Genomic DNA, 23280 nt, shown 5'->3' with positions numbered 1-23280 from the left:
ATGTGGGTTGGGGAACAACCCAGAGACCTTCCCCTCTGGGAGAACCCACAGTCCAGGTCAATTGGGAGGTTTGGGGGGAACCCGGGCCCACCCTCTACTCTGGGTTCCAGCCCAGGGCCCTGTGGACTGCAGCTGTCTATAGTGCCTCCTGTAACAGCTGCATGACACTACAACTCCCTGGGCTACTTCCCCATGGCCTCCTCCAAACACCTTCCTTATTCTCACCACAGGACCTTCCTCCTGGTGTCTGATAACGCTTGTGCTCCTCAGTCCTCCAGCAGCACACCCTCTCACTCTCAGCTCCTTGCGCCTCTTGCTCCCAGCTCCTCACACTCGCACCACAAACTGAAGTGAGCTCCTTTTTAAAACCCAGGTGCCCTGATTAATTGATTCTAGAAGCTTCTTCTTAATTGGCTCCAGGTGTCCTAATTAGCCTGTCTGCCTTAACTGGTTCTAGCAGGTTCCTGATTACTCTAGTGCAGCCCCTGCTCTGGTCACTCAGGGAACAGAAAACTACTCATCCAGTGACCAGTATATTTGCTCTCTACCAGACTCCTATACCCCACTGGTCTGGGTCTGTCACATATCCCTCCCCCCTGCTCAACGCCAAGGGGTTGGGCAGCTTGGGACGCCAGACAGTGCACACGTGACAAGCCATCAGCGTTGCCATGACGGCTCCCTGCTCTGTGTTGCACACGGAACTGGAATGGTTGGAGGGATAAGAACCATCTGGTCACCCTTGTGTTCTTCTCCTTGTTCCGCTGCATCCATTGAAGAGGGGCATGGTCTGTCACGAGGACAAATCTGCGCCCGAGCAGGTAGTAGCGCAATGTTTCCATGGCCCATTTTACAGCGAGGCATTCTCTCTCCACCACTGCATATTTTTGTTCCCTTGGAAGGAGTTTCCGACTGAGGTATAGAATTGGGTGTTCCTCCTCCCCGACCATCTGTGATAGAACGGCCCCCAACCCTACTTCTGATGCATCCGTCTGCAGGATAAACTCCTTGGTGAAATCAGGGGCTATCAGTACGGGGTTACTGCAGAGGGCAGTCTGTAGGTCTGTGAATTCTTCCTCTGCTGCGTCAGACCATCTCACCAGATCAGGTCCACGGGCTTTCACTAGGTCTGTCAGGGGGCTTGCCCTTGTGGCAAAGCGGGGGATAAATCGTCGGAAATACCCCACCACACCTAGGAACGCCCGGACTTGTTTCTTGCGACTAGGTCGGGGCCAATTTTGGATGGCCTCTAACTTGTTCACTTGGGGTTTTACCAGACCTTTTCCCACAATGTAGCCAAGATATTTGGCCTCTGTAAGCCCTACAGCGCACTTGGCAGGGTTTGCTGTAAGGCCAGCTCGCCTGAAGGTATCGAGGACTGCCTCCACCTTCTCCAGGTGGGTTTCCCAGTCTGGGGTATGAATGACCACATCATCCAAGTAGGCAGCAGCATAACTGTTATGCGGGCGTAATAGCTTGTCCATGAGGCGCTGGAAGGTAGCTGGGGCCCCATGTAGTCCAAAAGGGAGGACAGTATATTGAAAAAGACCTTCTGGTGTAGAGAACGCAGTCTTTTCCTTTGTGTCTTCTGCAAGGGGAATCTGCCAGTACCCCTTTGTCAAGTCTAGGGTAGTCAAGTACCGGGCATTACCCAGACGGTCCACTAGCTCATCTATGCGAGGTATGGGGTACGCGTCGAACTGGGATACTTCATTTAGTCGCTGGAAGTCGTTGCAAAATCTTGTGGTGCCATCAGGTTTGGGCACCAGCACGATTGGGCTGGACCACCGACTGTGGGATTCTTCAATGATCCCCAACTCCAGCATTTTTTTTTTACTTCCGCTTGTATTTCCTCCCTTTTTGCCGCTGGCACCCGATAGGGCCTCATTGTTACTCTGGCCCCAGGGTTCGTGACAATGTGGTGATATGTCTCAGTTGTTCGACCCGGTTTTGTCGAGAACACATCTTGGTTCCGGAAGATCATCTCAGACACCTCATTCTTCTGGTCTGGTGTTAAATTGGGAGACACTCTCACCTGTTTGGAAGGCTTGTTTTCCTGGGTTAGGTCTTTTTGGACCGTTGTGCATGCCTCTTGTGCATGCCAGGGTTTCAGAAGGTTAACGTGATAAATCTGTTCTTGTTTTCTGCGTCCTGGCTGCCGCACCTTGTAGGTTACTTCCCCCATGGGTTCAACCACCTCATAGGGCCCCTGCCATTGGGCCAGAAGCTTGCTTTCTGCCGTGGGTACCAACACCATAACCCGATCCCCTGGTTGGAACTGTCGCACTTTTGCCTGGCGATTGTAATGGGTTCACTGGGCCTCCTGTGCCTTCTCCAAACGTTCCTGTACAATAGGGGTAACCCGGGCTATCCGGTCTCGTATCTGCATTACATGCTCTATTATATTTCTCCCCTCATTGGGTTCCTCTTCCCAGATCTCTTTGGCGATATCTAGTATGCCACGGGGGTGACGCCCGTATAATAACTCGAAGGGGGAAAACCCAGTTGAGGCCTGTGGTACCTCCTGGATAGCGAACATAAGGTAGGGTAGTAGGGTGTCCCAATCCTTCCCATCCCAACTTACCACCTTCCTTATCATAGCCTTGAGGGTTCGGTTAAACCTTTCTACCAACCCATCAGTCTGCGGATGGTAGACCGAAGTTCTCAGGGTATGTATATGGAGCAGCGTACAGAGATCCTTCATTAGCTTTGACATAAATGGGGTTCCTTGGTCGGTTAATATCTCCTTCGGTAGCCCCATTCGGGCAAAGATCCCCACCAGCTCTTTGGCTATAGTTTTAGAGGCCATGTTCCGCAGGGGGACGGCTTCTGGGTAGCGAGTAGCATAGTCCAAAACAACAAGTATATATTGGTGGCCCCGAGCCGTCTTCTCCAGGGGTCTCACTAGGTCCATGGCTATTCGCTTGAAGGGGACCTCTATGATGGGAAGGAGTACTAAAGGTGCCCTCAAGTGGGGACGGGGACTGTGCAGCTGACACTCCGGGCAGGAGGCACAGTACCTCCGCACTTCTTCATGTACTCCGGGCCAGAACAACCGTCGTAGGACTCGTGCCAGGGTCTTCTCTACCCCCAAATGCCCCCCAAAAAGATGACTATGAGCAAGACTTAATACAGCGTTCTGGTGTTTTTGAGGTACTAGGATCTGCTGTACCTTCTGCTCCTGTACTGGTGCAACCCGGTATAAGAGATCCTTCTTCATTATGAAGTAGGGTCCTGGTCCCTGGGTTTTCCCTTCCACGGGGACCCCATCTATTTCAGTCACCTCCTTCCTAATGTTGTCATACCTTGGGTCTTCTACCTGGTCCCGTCCAAAATTTCCTCTCCCGAGGCTAATCTGCCCAAGATCTAGGGGCCCAGTCTCTGTTGCCTCTACTGGTTCAGAAGCATTAGGGTGGGGGTCAGACTCAGGTGCTTCTCCCTCCTGCGTGGCCTCCTTTTCAGCTGCGCGGGTCCGCCTACCTACAAGAGCGACCCTCTGGCTTTGGGTCAGTATTCGGGTTCCCAAGGCCTTAGCTGCCCTTCTTTCCCTTTTTGTCTTTCTACCCTGTCTGGGAGTGGAGAACAAATCTGGGGATATTTCAGAGAAGATTGGGGGTTGACAGTCTGCTGTGGATGCCTCATCAATTTTAGGGTCCCCATCTTTCTCCAATCCCCCTACTGGGAGTAAGTTTCCAAACCCTGGGAAGTCCCTCCCTATGAGCACCGGGAATGGGAGTTTAGGGACTACACCTGCTGCTACCTCAGTAGTGTTCCCTTGGATCTCGATTTTTACTGGGATGGTGGGGTAGTAACTAACTGTCCCATGGACACATGTTATCCCCGTACATTTAGCCTGCAGCAGCTGACTACGCTTCACGAGCTTCCCTGAGATAAGCGTGATAGCACTCCCCGAATCAACCAGTGCCGTGGTCCCTACCCCATTTAGTTTCACTGGTCTGGTATACATATGTGGGGTTAGTGAGACCCCCACAAGGTGGATTAGGGAGCATGGATCTGCCCAGTTCCCCAGGTTACACTGCATAGGCTCCTCAGCATTGGGACACTGTGCAGCTATGTGTCCCCACTCCCCGCAGGCATAACATCTGTATGGAGCCCTAGGCGTTCCCCGGTCTCTTGGTTTGGGCAGTCTAACATCACGATCCTCTTCTCCCTCAGTGCTCCGACTCTTTGTGGCCTCTAATGGGCCTTCAGCCTCTCTCTTTTTCCACCTGGGCCCTCCTGGTGGCCCAGTCACCCGAACTTTAGGGCTTGGTGCTGCTAGTTTAACCCGGGGTGCCTCTTCCTTAACTGGTCGGGTCAGCTCCCTCGCTGTCCTTCGCCTCTCTACCAGGGCGACAACCTCGTCATAGGTGGAGGGTTCGTTCTGGCTTACCCAGGCACGAAGGTCTGGCGGTAGTCCCCTCATGTATCGGTCGATGACCAGAACCTCTAGTATCTCTTCCGGACTCTGGGACTCTGTTTGCAACCACTTTCGTGCGAGATGGATGAGGTCATACAATTGGGACCGCGGGGTTTTGTCTTCCTGGTACCTCCCACCGTGATACTGCTGGGCCCGCACTGCTGTCGTTACCCCAGATCTGGCCAGGATCTCTGCTTTCAGCTGGGGGTAGTCTGCCGCAGCCTCTTCAGGCAGATCATGGTAGGCTTTCTGGGCCTCCCCACACAGGAATGGGGCAAGGATGCCAGACCACTGATTTCGAGGCCAGGCCTCCTGTAGGGCTGTCCTCTCAAAGGCCAGAAGGTATGCCTCTACATCATTCTCCCGTGACATTTTCTGCAGCCAATGGCTGGCCCGTATGAGCCGCGTTCCATCATGGCCGCGATTCAGCTCTGTAAGGGACTTTACCTGGTTTACTAGTTCCCGCAACATAGCTCGGTCATCAGCAGGCGATTAGTCTCTTGCTGCAGCCGCACTGCCTCCTATTGGGCGGCTGCCTGGACACGGGTAGCCTCCTGCTGCGCCGCCGTAGCTTGTATCAGTGCCCGCACTACGTCATCCATTGTGGTGAAAAAAAATAAACCCTCTCCCTTTTTTGTTTGTTTTTTGTTTAAATCACCCTCCTTCTTCCGCCGCGCTGTGCACCCCAAGATCCCACTCCTGACACCAGTGTGACAAAGTTCCTCCTCTATCTTGGTGGGTCCTGCGCTTATTGGCAGATTTTCTTGCCTCAGAGATTCACCATGTGGGTTGGGGAACAGCCCAGAGACCTTCCCCTCTGGGAGAACCCACAGTCCAGGTCAATTGGGAGGTTTGGGGGGAACCCGGGCCCGCCCTCTACTCCGGGTTCCAGCCCAGGGCCCTGTGGACTGCAGCTGTCTATAGTGCCTCCTGTAACAGCTGCATGACAGCTACAACTCCCTGGGCTACTTCCCCATGGCCTCCTCCAAACACCTTCCTTATTCTCACCACCGGACCTTCCTCCTGGTGTCTGATAATGCTTGTGCTCCTCAGTCCTCCAGCAGCACACCCTCTCACTCTCAGCTCCTTGCGCCTCTTGCTCCCAGCTCCTCACACTCCCACCACAAACTGAAGTGAGCTCCTTTTAAAACCCAGGTGCCCTGATTAGCCTGCCTTAATTGATTCTAGCAGCTTCTTCTTAATTGGCTCCAGGTGTCCTAATTAGCCTGCCTGCCTTAACTGGTTCTAGCAGGTTCCTGATTACTCTAGTGCAGCCCCTGCTCTGCTCACTCAGGGAACAGAAAACTACTCATCCAGTGACCAGTATATTTGCCCTCTACCAGACTCCTGTACCCCACTGGTCTGGGTCTGTCACAGCTAATAAACCAGCCAACACTACCCCAGTATGGCTCAGTGAAAAAGATGTGAACACAGTCCATGGGATTTTCAAGTAGCTAACATGGCACTTTTCTAACGGAACACTTAAGCATGGTAGCACATGAAGTGTAAAAATAGGAAACCTTGGCATGATCCACTCTTCTTCCTTAGTTACATAAATATATATTCCAGTGTTATATGATACACTGTCACACTACCCATTGGGTTATTGACGATCAAACCACCTAGGTCAAAGTTCCTACTACTTTAACATTCATCTTGGGTTCAGAAGAACATCTAGCTACTGAAATCAGATTGTTGGGCCTTACTGTTATATATTTAACTTAATATTTAATAGCGAGAGATATGCTTGTGGGAGGGCAGCTTCTTAAAAGTTTTCATCTCCATGGTTAAGCAGCTACAATTTAATAATGTGAACACCGGAGTCAATCATTACAATAAGATTTTGCTTGCAGGTCATGTGATATTGCGTGCTTTGCCAGATACTGATAAACAGCTCAGTAACTGTTACAGTGCTAATGATGGGACTGATCCTGTTTGGTTCAATGGCTCTCAGCAGTCCGACTAAACAAATTGTTCCAGCAGCTCTGCTTGGGTGTTTAATGAATGACATGCCATCAGTGATAATGGGAATGGGTGACTGTCTAATTCCACAACTAGAGTCTGAACTTCCCAACTTTTTTAATACTTCTCTGTAGAGAATTGTGTGTAAGTGGAGATGATAAGGTAGGGCTAACTGCTTGGAAAGAACAAAGCACCATCCCTTTTCCCCTCCAAATCCCTCTTTAAAACCAACCTCAAATTTTCAGGTTTTATTCCAAATTGGAACAAAAACTAATTTTGAAATCTTGAACTCCCCCAGGAAACATTCTCCGCCCAGCTCTACTCACCTGGAGCTGTTCTCAGAGAGCATCACCTTTGCATATTCACACTCCCTGCCCACCTTCCCCACTTCTTTAGAGGCTCCAGGCCACTCCCCTCCCCCCCATTCCTTTTATACCTTCTCTGCAGGGGAGAAGGACAGAGGAACAAGCAACCCCAATGGGCACTGACCTCTAGAAGATTCAGTAGCCAGGAGGTGTCAGTCCCACAGGGCAGACACCACTCAGAGAACCACCTAAGCATTTGGGGAATAGAGTTTTTAAAGCACTTGGCACATTTACAGCGCTCTGTAAACAATGAACACAAACAAAGGCACTGTAGGTTGCCTGTGTGAATTGCTATCTGTGTACTGGATCTTTAAATGGAGAGAAGTCCCCTGCCCTAGTTCTGAATCACTGCCTGTAGCGGTGCAGACCCACGGCCGCAGCGCCTCCTGCTGGTCGTGCTGGGAAATAGCTCTCTTGGACCACCAGGACGCCCTTTACTAGCGGTGTCTCGCTCGCCATTACTTCCACTTCCTCCACCGTCTCCACCACCTGGACCCAGGTGTCGCTCCTGGACCGCAGTGTCCTCTTCAGGACATGGCCCTCCTGCTTTGCCCCAGCCCACTGTCTCCCTCATTTTGGGGAACAGGCGGTCCTCAGTCCCTCCACTTGCCTCAGCGGCCAACTGCAGTCTCTAGTCTAGCCTAGGGCTACCATACGTCCGGGTTTCCCCGGACATGTCCAGCTTTTCACTCTTTAAATAGCCGTCCGGGGGGGGATTTCTAAAAATCTAAAAATGTCCGGGATTTCCCCCCGGTCGGCTATTTATCGACCGAAAAGCGGCTGACAGGGCGGCCGAGCGCCGCTCGCATTGGGGCCTCGGCAGCCAAAGCCCCTTCCCGGCTCCCCCCGCCATCCCCTGCAGCCTTAGCACACCGCCCGGCAGCGCTGGGCGGGCGGGGCTGTGCGCCTGTGAGGGAACACGGCAGCGGGACTGGCAGCGGCGGCCAGAGCCCCTCCTCTGCTTCCCCCCCTCCTCCACAGCTTCAGCACCCCGCTCGGCAGCGCTTGGCCGGGGTGGGGCGCTCCTTGGGGCGCGGAGCCAGACACCTCCTCTAAGCTGAGCGGCACGGTAAGGGGGCCGGGGAGTTGGAGAAGGGGGGCAGTCAGAGGACAGGGGACAGGGAGGAGGGGTTAGATGGGTTGGGAGTTCTGGGGGGGCTGTCAGGGGGGCAGGGGTGTGGAGAGGGGTTGGGACAGTCAGGGACAGGGAGCAGGGGGGGTTAGATGGATCGGGGGTTCTGGGGGGGCTGTCAGGGGGTGGGAAGTGGGAGGGAGTGGCTAGGGGGCGGGGCTACCACCCCCCCCCCCTCCCAGTGTCCTCTTTTTTCAAAGTTCAGATATGGTAACCCTAGTCTAGCCCCTGGCTTCAGGGACAAACTGCAGTCTGGATTTAGGTCCCTCTCCTCATTGGCACGTAGGGGCAAACGGGGGGGGGGGGGGGGGGTCCCCGGCCCGCCCCCCACCCCGGCCCCCGGCCCAAGGATCCTGCAGCTGGCAGCCACTTACTGCCCCTCCTCCTATTCCCGCTGCCCACTTTCCCTGAGCCACTTCCTCCGTAGCCCTAGCACCTTCTCCGCCCTTACATCAGGGCCTCAGTCTGGCCATGGTCAGTCAAGAGCTCCCCTATTACTCTGCTACCCTGCCCAGCACTGCAGTATCTCCGGTGCTCCTTGGCAGACAGTCCTTCCCCTTTCCCTCCAAGAAGAGACTGCCCCTTGCTCTGCTGAGTAGCCCTTTATATATGGGCTGCTCCAGCAAGCCTTCTCCTGACTGGCTCTCCCAATAAACCCTTTCCTGATTGGCTGGTTTCTGTGCAGCCTCTCCAAGGCCTTAACCCTTCTCCTGCCTGTGTGGGGCAGCCGCCCCACCACACAGCCATTTTGTGCTCAATGCAGACTGTTACAGCAGAGATACACACATATACTGCACTCTCACCCTGGAACTTTGGTTCTCTCTAATTTTGATATTATCATAATTTAACAAAGTTCACATTTATGGTATAAACTCTTTGGAACAGGCATGGGACCTTCTATTGTCTTTGTATAGCATCTAGCTTACCATGGCACTAGCAGGAAATAATTATACTGAGAGTGTATTCTTGATCTTTGTGAGTGGGTAATTCTTTGAAAAACATCCGCTTAATGTGCAGCAGCAGTCAAAAAAACTTAACAGAATGTTAGGAACCACTAGGAAAGTGATAGATAATAAAGCAGTAAATATTGTAATTCTACTATATAAATCCATGGTACGCCCACACCTTGAATATTGTGTCCAGATCTGGTCGCCCCATCTCAAACAAGATCTATTAGAATTGGAAAAGGTACAGAGAAGGGCAACAATAATGATTAGGGGTATGACAAAAGATTAAAAAGACTGGGACAGTTCATCTTGGAAAAGAGACGACTAAGGGGGGATATGACAGAGGTCGATACAATTATTGAATCGTAAGGAGAATGTGAATAAAGAGGAGTTATTTACCCCTTCACAAAACACAAGAACCAGGGGTAACACAATGAAATTAGCAGGGAGCAGGTTTAAAAAAAAACAATCGGAAGTACTTCTTCACACAACACACACTAAACCCGAAGGCCAAAAGTATAACTGGGTGCAAAAAGAATTAGATAAGTTGATAGAGGACAGGTCCATCAATGGGTATTAGTCAAGACAGTCAGGGATGCAACCCCATGCTCTGGGTGTCCCTAAGGCTCTGACTGCCAGAAGCTGGGACTGGATGACAGGGGATGGATCACTCAATCATCGCCCTGTTCTGTTCACTCCCTCTGAAGTATCTGACATTGGCCACTGTCAGAGAGGCTTCTGAGCTAGATTGGACCATTGGTCTGACCCAGTATGACCATTCTTATATTCTGACGCTCGCTGTAATATAGAATAAAGGAAAGCTTACTGGACACAGTGAACTGGGTAGATGTTCGGCACTCATCAGCCAGGAATGCGATCTCCCCAGCGTCTTCCATCTTGCACTCCCGGATAATCAGCGTATGTTGCTTGCCGGATGAGGTGATGGTGATTCGGTCATTGGGCTTCATTTCTTCCATATTCTTCAGCCAGCGGATGTTCTGGCACTCATTGTCCAGCTCCACGCAGAATATGGCTGTGTCGTTTATGGGGACCGCAGTCTTCCGTGGCAGTTTTTTAATGATGTTCCCTGTATGAAAGAAAACTCCTACAGTCATAATACAGCAGACGCAGAAAACTGCGGTACCCAGATCAGCTAGATCAAAACAGTGCCAAAAGCTCTAACTCAATCACAACATACGGGTTTGTTATATAGGAATAATTGAGTGAGGTTCTATGGCCCGTGTTATGCAGGAGGTCAGTCTAGACAGGAACATAGGCTCGAAAGGGACTTCCTAGGTCATCAATTCCACTCCCCTGTTATTGCAGGCAACCCTATCCTATAATCCCACTGATAAAATTTACCAAGCTCCATCTTAAAATTAGTTAGCTGGTTTGCCCCCACTCCTCCTATTGTGAGGCTGTTGCAAAACCTCAGACCTCTGATGGTTCTAATTTCCAGCCTAAATGTAGTAATGGCCAATTTATTCCCATTTGTTCTTGTGCCAACATTGTCCTTTAGGTTAAATAGCTCTTTTCCTCCCCCACCACCACCACCCGGTGTAATGGTGTCTCCTATCCTTAAAATCTACAAAGCTATGAAAAGGTGAAAATCTCCCTCTCCGGTTAATATTTGATATGTCTTCTATTGGGGCAATAGATAGTATAGGTTGCCCTTGCAAAGGATGGATCTGATGATCTGCAACTGCTATGAGTCCACAAAGGAAGCTTGTGTCTTAGGCTAGGTCTACACTACAGCGGGGGGTCGACCTAAAATACGCAGCTTCAGCTACGTGAATAGCGTAGCTGAAGTGGCGTATTTTAGGTCGACTTACCTGGCTGTGAGGACGGCGGCAAGTCGACCGCTGCCGCGCCGCCGTCGACTCCGCTACCGCCTCTTGCCGCGGTGGATTTCCGGAGTCGACGGTAGAGCCATCAGGGATCGATTTTATCGGGTCTTCACTAGACGCGGTAAGTCGATCCCCGATAGACCGATTGCTACCCGCCGGATCGGCGGGTAGTGAAGACGTGCCCTTAGAAAGCAGATAGATCTCTACAGTTCTCCACTAAATTTGTCTAATGCCTGGCATAATTGATGGCCTGTATATGCCACTCACCTGATCTAACAGGAAATAACTTTAAGAACCTCAGATATTATCAGAACAGACCAAGCAATTTACATTGGGTCAAACTCACTTATTCCTGGTCTTTTACTTTCCTGTAACTTCGAAATGTTCATGACTTGCAAGGAAAAACTGAAAGTTATGGATGAAACTGATCCCAGGTAAATTTGGGTGGGACATCAGGAAAACAGTCTTATGAATAAGATCATCTTAGACCTGGAACCATCTCTAAAAGAAAGCATCAGAACCCCCATGGCTGGAGCGATTCTAATTCAGGATGGCACTAGGGGATTTCCTATAGGTAACAATCCTGAATTGCCAGGGGAGGTAGGGTTCACTATGGCTAAGGATATGAGTATGTCCTGGTGCACACTGTCATGGAACCCGTGAATATTGCCCTTTATTTCAACTCAACCATGAAAGGTCACCACAATCACGGAACTGTGAATTTTGCCATTTATATGGATCCTGCTATCCCACATTAACAGTTTGTTAGTTCACTTCAATCAGCTGTTGTGCATTAACAGTGTATTAGTTGCTTTGATCCAGTCCCACTCATAGACTACAAGGGCAGAAGGGACCATCATGATCATCTAGTCTGACATCCTGTGCATTGTAGACCACAGAACCTCACCCACCCATTCCTGTAGTAGGTCCATAACCTATGGCTTAGTTAGTGAAGTCCTCAGATCTTGATTTAAAGAATTAAGTTACAGAGAATCCACCATTTGCTCTAGTTCAAACCAGCAAATGACCCGTGCTCCACGTAGCAGAAGAAGGTGAAAAAAACCAGGGTTTCTGCCAATCTGACTCTAAATTCCTTCCCAGCCCCAAATATGGTGATCAGTTAGACCCTGAGCATGTGGGTAAGATCCACCACCCAAACACCTGGGAAAGAATTCTCTGTAGTAACTCAGAGCCCTCCCCATCTAGTGTCCCATCACCAGCCGTTGGGGATATTTGCTAACAGCAGTTGTGGATGGGCCTTATGCCATTGTAGACAGTCTCATCATACCATCCCCTCCATAAACTTATCAAGCTCAATCTTAAAACAAGTTAGGTTTTTTGCTCCCACTTCTCCCCTGGGAAGGCTGTTCCAGAACTTCACTCCTCTGATGGTTAGAAACCTTCATCTAATTTCAAGCCTAGATTGATTGATGGCAGTTTATATCAATTTGTTCTTGTGTCAGCATTGGCTCAACTTAAATAACTTCTCTCCCTCCCTGGTATTTATCCCTCTGAGATATTTATAGAGAGCAATCATATCTCCCCTCGGCCTTTGTTTGGTTAGGCTAACCAAGCCAAGCTCCTTAAGTCTCTTCTCATAAGGTAGGTTCTCCATTCCTCCGACCATCCTAATAGCCCTTCTCTGCACCTGGTCCAGTTTGAATTCATCTTTCTTAAACAATGGGAGACCAGAATTGCACACAGTATTCCCGATAAGGTCTCATCAGTGTCTTGTATAATGGTAATAACACTTGCCTATCTCAACTGGAAATACCTTGCCTGAGCTATCCCAAGATTGCATTTGCATTTTTCACAGCCGCATCACATTGGCAGCTCAGTCATCCAGTGATCGACCAACACAGCCAGGTCTTCCTCCTCCTCTGCCATTTCCAACTGATACTTTCCCAGCTTACAACAAAAATTATTGTTGTTAATCCGTAAGTGCATGATCTTGCACTTTGCACTATTAAATTTCATCCCATTTCTATTACTTCAGTTTTCAAGGTTATCCATATCTTTTTGCATGATATTCTAATCCTCCTCCGTATTGGCAATACCTCCCAACTTTGTGTCATCTGCAAATTTTATTAGCACATGCCTGCATGTTGTGTCAAGGTCATTAGTGAAAATATTAAATACAATTCGTCCCAAGACCAATCCTTGAGGACCTCCAGCCTGACGGTTCAGCTTTCAGCATGACCCATTATAGTCTCCCCTTTAACCAGTTCCTTTCACACCTTTCGAATCTCATATTAAAGCCCCATCTTCTCCAATGTAACTAATAATTTCCCATGTGGAACTGTATCAAATGCCTTACTGAAAGCCAGGTAGATTAGATCTACTGCATTTCCTTTGTTTAGAAAAACCAGTTATCTTCTCAAAGAAAGAGATCCGGTCTGTCTAGCATGATCTATCTTTAGTAAACCATGCTGTATTTTATCCCAATTACTTGTTTACCTCTATGTCTTTAACTGCTTTTTCTTTCCAAATTTGTTCTCGAGACCTTGCATACAATTGAGGTCAAACTACCTTGCCCATAGTTTCATGGATCGCCTTTTCCCCCCCCTTTTCTTAAATATAGGTACTACGTTCACAATTCTCCAGTCACAGGGTAGACCCCCCCCAAATTTATGGATTCATTAAAAATTCTTACTATTGGGCTTGCAATTTCATGTGCCACTTCCTTTAGTATTCTTGGAGGGAGATTATCTGGGCCCTCCAATTTGGTCCCATTAAACTGTTTTGAGTTTGGCTTCCACCTCCTTCCATATTCTTGTTCCAATAGCCACCCTGCCATTGTCCCAAGCTCCTCATTACCCTTATTAAAAACTGAGGCAAAATATTAGTGTAGGTGTTGGGCCCCACCTAGATTATCTTTAATCTCCACATCATCCTCAGTGTTTAGCAGTCCCACTTCTTCCTTCCTTGTTTTCCTTTTATTTATATGGTTGAAAAAACCTTTTACTATTGGTTTTAATTTCCTTTGCCATGTCCAACTCTGCTTGGCTTTTGACAGTTCTCATTTTTCCCCCTACACTTTCTGACCTCCAAAAAGTAGCATTCCTTGCTGATCCATCCTTCCTCCATTCCTTTTAGGCTTTCTGCTTTCTCCTAATAACCTGTTTGAGATCCTTGTTCATCCACTTTGGTCTACAACCCTTCCCTCTGAATTTTTTCCTCTTTGCTTGGGAGACAGGCTTCAGATAGTCCTGTTTCAAAGAGGACCTGACCAAAGTGAGCTAATGAACTGTTTGTGCTCATCAACAGGGTCCATAAAGTTACCATGACCATAGTTTGAAATTATTTATTTTTATTTATTGTGACTGTACGCATTACGTATAATTTTATCTTGACAAAATTGTATCCATAACCATGGCAGATCAGACAAGTACTCTATTGCTAGTATTCAATATCCCATCTCTGGGATTGACCAGTATGGGATGCATTTAGCTGGGTGTGTACTGCTATGACATGGAGGGAAATTATCGTTTCTGACTCCCACATGAGATCAGCTTACATCCTGCAGTGTGAGCTCAAGTTACTTTTGTTTGCAAAGCTGCAAATATGAATAGCTGTAACAATATTCAAGTCATGGATGGATTTTTTTTTCAGAAGAGGAGAGGAGGGGTATTAATAGGGGCATCGGAAAAAAGTGAGGTTTTTTACCCACAAAAGCTTATGCCCAAATAAATCAGTTAGTCTTGAAGGTGCCACCGGACTCCTCAGTATTAATAGAGTTCTCCTCTTTGTCTTGTTTGCCACCATCACCACCACCCCACATGGAGCAATGAATACTACAGAAAGATGGATCAGATGCTCCACAACATCATTTTTGTGGTGTATTGGAATCTGTGTTAAAAATAACAAGAGATTTTTAAGTGTGAGGATTTCCTGGTCCTGCTTGCAAGTGAGGGGGCTCTGAGGGAAGCCATGTGACATGGGTCATCTGAGTGAGTCTGCAGCCACCCACCCTAGGGTAAAGTGGGGTGAGTTGTGCCTCTCTCTTTTAGGGAGCAGCCTGCTTTGTCGCTCTCTGTTTTGGGGTGTTATTCTGAATTCTGAGAAATAAAGCATTGTAACATTGCAACCTTTCAACAAGAGTATTTATGTTTTTTATCTAACTTCTTTGTGTGCATGCCAGTTTATTTACGTTTTTTATCTAACTTCTTTGTGTGCATAACAGTTTTCGTCTCTAAATTTTATAATTTCACAATTAATCAAGGAATCCATAATACATTCCCAAGAGTGGGTTGTAATTTCCTTCATCAACTCCTGCATCTCTTTGGGTCAAATTTCCCATAATGCTTGCACCTCTCCATTTGTTTGCAGGTGTAAAACCTGCATTTGTATATACAGATCTGGCAGGGGCCACCAGGTTTTACAGTGGGATTCCTCCATGGCCTTTGATTAGAGTACAGTCAGACCGGAAATGAAAAGGGCCAAATTCAGTTCTTTAGCTTTTATAAGAGTGTATCTCCGTTAGTTTCAATGGAGATCATTATAATTTACATAAGTAGAATCAACATCAGAATCAGGATCACAGCTATCGGACTTAGATTTCATGTAGGTGAATCAAAAAACTTAAAATTAACAGACACTTCTGCAAACATGTCTCTGTGTTTTTGAGAAACCTACACTGGCCCAAACCCTAGATCTCAATACACATCAACCCTAAGCTCCCAAACTTTGGGAAAATTGGCATCTGGATTTGGATACATCCAGATTTTGCCACTGGAGCCTAAACCATATTATGGGGCAAACCAAACCCCTGATGAAGAACAGCCGTAAACTCAGGAAAGTTTGGATCTGGCTCAATATCTGAACTCTGCAGCTGAGGCCCATATTTAATGGTAACTTTAGTGATACATTTTCCTTTTTAAACAAAATGCTCCCTATATTGTTAGTAATTATAAGGAGCTAAAGCTCTATAGGGAAGTATGATTAGCATCAAAACGTCAGTGCTTTTGAAAACCCCGCCCCATAGTGCAGATGGGGAAACTGAGTCCAGGAATGCTATTTGCCTAAGTCTGTAGAGGAAGTCAGAGGCAGACCTGGGTTTACAGTGTAGGAGTTCTTGGCTCCCAGTCTATTGCGCAGGTGATGGGAGTGAAATTCACCCCGTGCACGCGGCCAGCGCAAGACTGACACCACTTAAGACCTAACAGTGGTGCTGAAGCAGGACTTAAGTAGTGCCTAGCCCCTGGGTTGCTCCCCGCCCAGGTGAATTTCGCTCTTAGGGCTGGTCTATACTTAGCCGCTAGTTCGGCGGCTGGAAATCGAACTTCCTGGTTCGATTTATCGCGTCTGGTCTGGACGCGATAAATCGAACCAGGAAGTGCTCGCCGTCGACTGCGGTACTCCATCTCAACGAGAGGAGTACCGCGGAGTCGACGGGGGAGCCTGCCTGCCCCGTGTGGACCGCGTCTGAACCGCGGTAAGTTCGAAGTAAGGTATGTCGACTTCAGCTACGTTGCGTACCTTACTTCGACTTGGGGGGTTAGTGTAGACCAGGCCTTAGAGAAGTGTGATGGGTACAGTCATTAATGTGAGCAACTCAAATATCCACCTGTGAAGTAGTGATGTGGTCACAGATTTGTTCTAGGACTGAAGTTCCCTGTTCTCATCACCTCGTGCTGCCTTTCGTGAATTTTCATCACAACCTCTTGAAAACATGTTCATTGAGATTTTTTTTTTTTTTTTTTTACATTCTCTTAGCAAAATCATCGCTTTTAGTGGCGAAATGACACTTTCCTGCCTCAGAAAATGGCCTTTTGTTTTTTTGCAAAAAGTATAGAGTGAAAACGAACTCACTTTTTCTGTCAACCCTACCAAAATGTTTACTTTCCCCATCAGTCACCAACGATTGACTCTTGGCCCTACTCTCAAAGTAGTGCTGTGCTCTTGTAACCTGCAATAGGACAGCGTGGCGTTATGTCCCTCCAGTGGCTGGTCCACATAGAACGTTTCTGAGTTTGCTACTGCTTACAGCTAAAGGATTTGGGGAAGATTTTGGTCAATGGGAGACAGACTCTTAAGAGCTTTTGACAACCCCAGTAGGTGCCTATTTGCATCTTTAGGCATCTAACTACCTTTAAAAAGCTGGCCGCAAATCCTTTCCCCTAAGTGGTACAGACTCATGCTTACAGATTGGGATTTCCAGGTTCAATCCCTGTTAACAACCCCTCAATGGGATCATTCCACTGTGCTAGTAACGCTGCAGGCCTTTTGAAATCACGTTCCCAATACACTGTGCACCACGCACCAGAGCATAAAATGCAAACGCTCGTTTCAACTCCAGATGAAATCATCAGCGTTGTCAGGCAGGATTTACTTTAGCCCACACAAACAAAAACCTTTAGGGGGCGGGGGAGAGGGAGGGCACAAAAAGGGAAGGAGAAACCTATTGCAGTGGATTCTCTCTTACCCTGGACAGTCAGTTCCGCGATGGTCCTGCTCCCCTCCTTCATTTCACAGATGTAGACGGCGTCATCGTCCGTGGTGACGTTCTGGACGGTGAGCCGGCGGTACGTCCCCTCTTCTTCGATGTTGTACTTCTTGCTCTGTTGGAGTTTGGTCTCCTCCTTGAACCAGGCAGTTTCAGTGCTAGGGACGGGCACCTCACACTGGAAGGTGGCAGATTCTTTCTCCTGAACTTCAACATCCTTCAGTTTTGTCTTGAACGGTATGGTGGGCTCTTAGAAATGAGACAAAGGAACAAGAACTTATGACCTCATTGGGGCACCTAACGTGCAAGTAAGTAAATAGAAAAGTATATGGGTCATTCATTATTATTGTTGTTATTATTTGCACTGTAATGGTGTCTAGAGGCCCTAATCAGGGATCACGCCCCGTTATCCTGGGCGCTGTACAAACATGCAATAAACAGGCAGTCCTGGCCTTGCAGAACTTCCATTCCCTGTTAGTGACAGGACACAACAGGTGAATAAAAATCACTAAACAAGTGGGGATCTGGGAGAGATAGCTCACATTCCCCTATTACTGTTACCTTGTCCTAAGTCCACTATTGAGCTGCCATGGGTTGCACCGTTATCACCCAGCAATGTTCTGTAGGCATCCCAGCAGAGGGTGAGCCTACGGGAGGGTGCTGAAGAGGGACAGAGTAGTGGCTTTGTAGATTCTTTTCAGGGAGTTTGTTCCACACACAAGGGTCGGTGTAGGAGAAAGCACCAAAGTGCTTGGAAGGAGACATGGACCAATGGGTGACACAGGTTGGCACTACTAGTGGAGCAAACACTGGAGTCAACTCCACGCTAATCAATCCGACAGGTAGGGCAGGACTAAATTATTAATGGTCTTTACGATAATGCCAGTGAGCATGTGGCTTGCCTGGCGGGGAAGAGGCAGCCACTGGTGGGACTCCGAGCAGATGACCTAGTCAGAACAATGGGCCGGGATGATCTTATGCAGCAACGCAGATCTGGAAAAGCTTCCTCTGTGTGCTTTAGAAACTTGGCCTAATAAATACAAGTCTGTCCGGGCAGCTGAAGCCGGACAAGATGACATAAACAGGTTTTGTAAAAGTCCACGCTGTGCCGGGTCATGGCCTCTCAAGGAGGGCATAACAACTCTTCCTGCAGGTTTTTTTGTATGAGGCACTCAGATCACTTTATGAAGAAGGGGGGGAGGGGTAAGGATTATTATCCACATATTATAGGTGGGGAAACAGAGATAGAGAGGTGATGTGACTGTGGTGGAACAGGGAATTGCACACAGGTCTCCCATGTCATAGGCTAGCACTCTAACAACTGGACCATCCTTCCTCACTGACAAGATCAGAAGTCGGACTAGAACCCAAGTCACCTAACTCCTCCATCACTGCCTTGGCCATTGGGCCACATTGTTCCTATTTAGGTAGAAAACAGGTTAGAACAGAAGTGCTGAAGCTGATACAGGGCATTAAGGGGATACATTTTACAGACAAAACGAAGGGATTCATTCATACCGATTCCGTTGAATATTAACAGCAGCTATGTAGCTAAATCAGCAGACAATGCTTTGAAAGTGCATCCCTAACACTTCCTAATATTCTGACACACAACTGGGGAGAGATAAATTGACACCTGGGGTGAAGGCTGTAGGAACAGGTTCTGATAAGAGCAATTGTATGGAGCCTGGGGCAGCTCTAGCTTTTTTGCCACCCCAAGCACGGCAGGCAGGCTGCCTTCGGCGGCATGCCTGCGGGAGGTCCGCCAATCCCGCGGCTTCGGCGTACCCGCCGCCAAATTGCCGCCGAAGCCGCGGGACCGGCGGACCTCCCGCAGGCATGTCACCGAAGGCTGCCTGACGGCCACCCTCACAGGGACCAGCAGGGTGCCCCCCGCGGCTTCCCACCCCAGGCACGCGCTTGGAGCACAGGTGCCTGGAGCCGCCGCTGTAAGGAGCTCGGTGGCCTTGTAACCCTGCTAGAATGGCTAATGCATGCACATCAGCACTTTCTCTCTACTGGGTGGAACATCAGAGCCCATTTAACCCTCTTGGGGCTGGAGGCCCACAGAGATTAGGCCCTAAACCATCCTGGATTTGTGCTTTGGAGGCGGGGAGCCTCCAGGCTGTAAACTTCAGAGGCGTGTGGAATATACTTTTGGAAACGAGGTGATTCTACCCACATGCCTTGCGTCTCGGCAAAGAAGGCATAAAACAGCATCCCCTTCGGGGAGGAAAGGCTAAAGTACACACCCGCCTGCTGTGGCAGGGAAAGAAGGTGAGAGCCTGTCTCCCAACATGCAACACTTCCTCCTGCCTGCTGCACAGTGCACCTTCTAAAAGCAGCTCTGCCAGTAACCCACCAGTCACTGTCAGGGAGTGGAGGGGTGTGTGGAAGCTTCCTGCAAATGGGGCGGGAGGGCAAGAGGGATAGGAGGGGGAGCGAAGGGAGATACTGAGACTCAGCACGGGGAGGGCAGTCAGCTCCAGGCTGCCAAGAAGGGTCCCGGGGGTTCCTACCTGCTCCCGGGGCTGTTCCCAGCCACTCTGGATCCCACTCTCTGCCTCCACCCTGCCTAGGTGTGCATGAGTTTACACGGTACAGAGCCCCCATAAAGGGCCTCATAGAGAGGCCAGTCTACGTTTATCTAAGGGAGTCAAAGCTAATGTAACATAAACCTTCTCTGACCCATTCAGCATGTAAGTTATATTTCTCCCACTAACTGACATGAACCTTGCACCCCACTTCCTGTCACCTCTGAATCTGGTCCCTCTGGGAGTTTGAGCTGATGTAACTGATACGCTGAGAGGCAAGGACTGAGGGGCAGAGCAGGAAAGCAAAAACCAGAGAGTATAAGACTCCATGAGTCAAATTCAGAGATGATGTATAAATTAGAATTTGTGTACACAGAAACACTTGCCTCAGGAAAAAATTAATCCAAATTAACTTTTAAAGAGGATTAGTTAAATTGCATTAAATCCTTGTCTGGACACTCTTATTCAGAATGAAAGTGGCCTTAATTCAATTAAGAATAAGAATCTAAATTAAATTAAGGCAACTTTATTTCTGAATAAGAGCATCTACACAAGGGCTTTATGCAGTTGAACTAATCTACTTTACAGTCAGACCTTTAGTTAATTTGGATAAATTTTCCTGGTTGTCCCCGTGTACAGCAGGGTGTTAATCTAAGGGATTGCAATTTACACGCTGAGGGCATCAGAAGAAAGTGTAAGATACACCAATTTCAATTCACTTCTCTATGTGAAGCAATCAGTCAAATTATACATCTTTATCAGTTCCATTTTCTTTACAATTGCAGAATAGTATCTAAAACAAAATAGGTGCAACTCCATTTGTGGCCGATCAGGCTCATATATATCCTCCAAAAATAGCATAGGTCTGGTCTATACTACCCGCCTGAATCGGCGGGTAGAAATCGACCTCTCGGGGATCGATTTATCGCGTCCCGTCGGGACGCGACAATCGATCCCCGAATCGGCGCTCTAACTCCACCAGGGGAGGTGGTAGTAAGCGCCGCCGACAAAAAGCCGCAGAAGTCGATTTTGCCGCCGTCCTCACAACGGGGTAAGTCGGCTGTGATACGTCGAATTCAGCTACGCTATTCACGTAGCTGAATTTGCGTATCTTAAATCGACTCCCCCCTGTACTGTAGATGTACCCATAGTGTTGTATAGAATCATAGAAGATTAGGGATGGAAGAGACCACAGGAGGTCATCTAGTCCAACCCCCTGCTCAAAGCAGGACCAACACCAACTAAATCATCCCAGCCAGGGCTTTGTCAAGCCTGACCTTAAACTCCTAAGGAAGGAGATTCCACCACCTCCCTCGGTAACCCATTCCAGTGCTTCACCACCCTCCTAGTGAAATAGTGTTTCCTAATATCCAACCTAGACCTCCCCGCCTGCAACCTGAGACTATTGCTCCTTGTTCTGTCATCTGCCACCACTGAGAACAGCCTAGATCCATCCTCTTTGGAACCCCCTGTCAGGTAGTTGAAGGCTGCTATCAAATCCCCCCTCATTCTTCTCTTCTGCAGACTAAATAATCCCAGTTCCCTCAGCCTCTCCTCATAAGTCATGTGCCCCAGCTCGGTAATCATTTTCGTTGCCCTCTGCTGGACTCTTGCCAATTTGTTCACATCCTTTCAGTAGTGGAGGGCCCAACACTGGATGCAATACTCCAGTTGTGGCCTCACCAGTGCCAAATAGAGGGGAATAATCACATCCCTCAATCTGCTGGCAATGCTCCTACTGATGCAGCCCAAGATGCCGTTAGCCTTCTTGACAACAAGGGCACACTGTTGACTCAAATCCAGCTTCTCGTCCACTGTAATCCCCAGGTCCTTTTCTGCAGAACTGCTGCTTAGCCAGTCGGTCCCCAGCCTGTAGCAGTGCATGGGATTCTTCCGTCCTAAGTGCAGGACTCTGAACTTGTCCTTGTTGAACCTCATCAGATTTCTTTTAGCCCAATCCTCCAATTTCTCTAGGTCACTCTGGACCCTATCCCCACCCTTCAGCGTATCTACCTCTCCCCCAAGCTTATCTGCAAACTTGATGAGGGTGCAATCCATCCCATCATCCAGATCATTAATGAAGATGTTGAACAAAACCGGCCCAAGGACCGACCTCTGAGGCACTCCACTTGATACTGGCTGCCAACTAGACATGGAGCCATTGATCACTACCCGTTGAGCCCGACGATCTAGCCAACTTTCTATCCACCTTATAGTCCATTCATCCAATCCATACTTCTTTAACTTACTGGCAAGAATACTGTGGGAGACCATATCAAAAGCTTTGCTAAAGTCAAGATATATGACGTCCACCGCTTTCCCTATATCCACAGAGCCAGCTATCTCATCATAGAAGGCAATCATGTTGGTCAGGCATTTATATAATGATATGTGCTTGTATTTATGTATTTATTAATATATGTATGTCAGGCATGTATGTGATATGTGCTTGTATTTGTGTTATCCAACCACGAGGTGTCTGCGTGTGCCATATAGAGTTCCAGGCAAAATGTGATCTTTGGTAAATAAGAGGGACAAAGCTGGAAAACAAGCAGAGTGGAAGCTGTTTTCATTAATAAATTTGAGACAGGCTGTAATTTTATATATCATGACAAAAAGAAACAGTATTTTTCAACTCATCTCATACAAGTACTCTAGTGCAATCTCTTTATCGTGAAAGTACAATTTACAAATGTAGATTTTTTTTTGTTACATAACTGCACTCAAAAACAAAACAATGCAAAACTTTAGAGCCTACAAGTCCACTCAGTCCTACTTCTCATTCAGCCAAACGCTAAGACAAACAAGTTTGTTTATATGTACGGGAGATAATGCTGCCCACTTCTTATTTACAATGTCACCAGAAAGTGAGAAAAGGCGTTCACATGGAACTTTTATAGCCGGCATTGCAAGGTATTTATGTGCTAGATATGCTAAACATTCGTATGCCCCTTCATGCTTTGGCCACCATTCCATCTGGCATGTAAATATCTTGTGGCGCTGGCTAAAATGGTGCCATGAGAACACCTGTTCTCACTTTCAGGTGACATTGTGGACAAGAAGCGGGCAGCATTATCTTCTGCAAATGTAAACAAACTTGTTTTTCTGTACATAATTCAACATTTGTAATTCAACTTTCATGATAAAGAGATTGCACTACAGTACTTGTATGAGGTGAATTGAAAAATATTATTTCTTTTGTTTTTCACAGTGCAAATATTTGTAATAAAAAATAAATATAAAGTGAGCACTGTACACTGTATTCTGTGTTATAATTGAAATCAATAGATTTGAAAAAGTAGAAAACATCCAAAAATATTTAAATAAATGGTATTCTATTATTAACAGTGCGATTAATCATGATTAATTTTTTAATCGCACAATTAATTGCGATTAATTTTTTTAATCACTTGACAGCCCTACTCCAACACTTGCCTATTTGGTCCACCTGTCCCATCCTGTCTGACATCTAGATTGTAAGCTCATTGGGGGTCTTCTTTTTTACTTGTTTTTACAACACCGAGCACAATGGGACCCTGATCCTTGATTGGAGTTCCTAGGCATTATTGTAATATAGGTCATACTTTATATTAAGTTTCCATTCATAAATGGTTAATAAATTATCACTAGA

The 23280-nt window shown here is 47.7% G+C and overlaps 1 protein-coding gene across 1 annotated transcript in view; it reads right to left on the bottom strand.

Annotated features, from left to right (window-relative positions):
- OBSCN (obscurin, cytoskeletal calmodulin and titin-interacting RhoGEF) overlaps nt 1–23280 on the bottom strand; it is a 304900-nt gene that overhangs the window by 254710 nt on the left and 26910 nt on the right. The window contains 2 exon segments of the mRNA XM_029911618.1: nt 9650–9910; nt 17095–17364. Of these exon segments, the coding sequence (XP_029767478.1) occupies nt 9650–9910; nt 17095–17364 (531 nt within the window).

This window comes from Terrapene carolina, unplaced genomic scaffold (genome assembly GCF_002925995.2).
Source record: "Terrapene carolina triunguis isolate 2854851 unplaced genomic scaffold, T_m_triunguis-2.0 Scaffold111, whole genome shotgun sequence".
Taxonomy (NCBI): Eukaryota; Metazoa; Chordata; order Testudines; family Emydidae; genus Terrapene; species Terrapene triunguis.
This window is presented reverse-complemented; position numbering and strand designations above follow the sequence as displayed.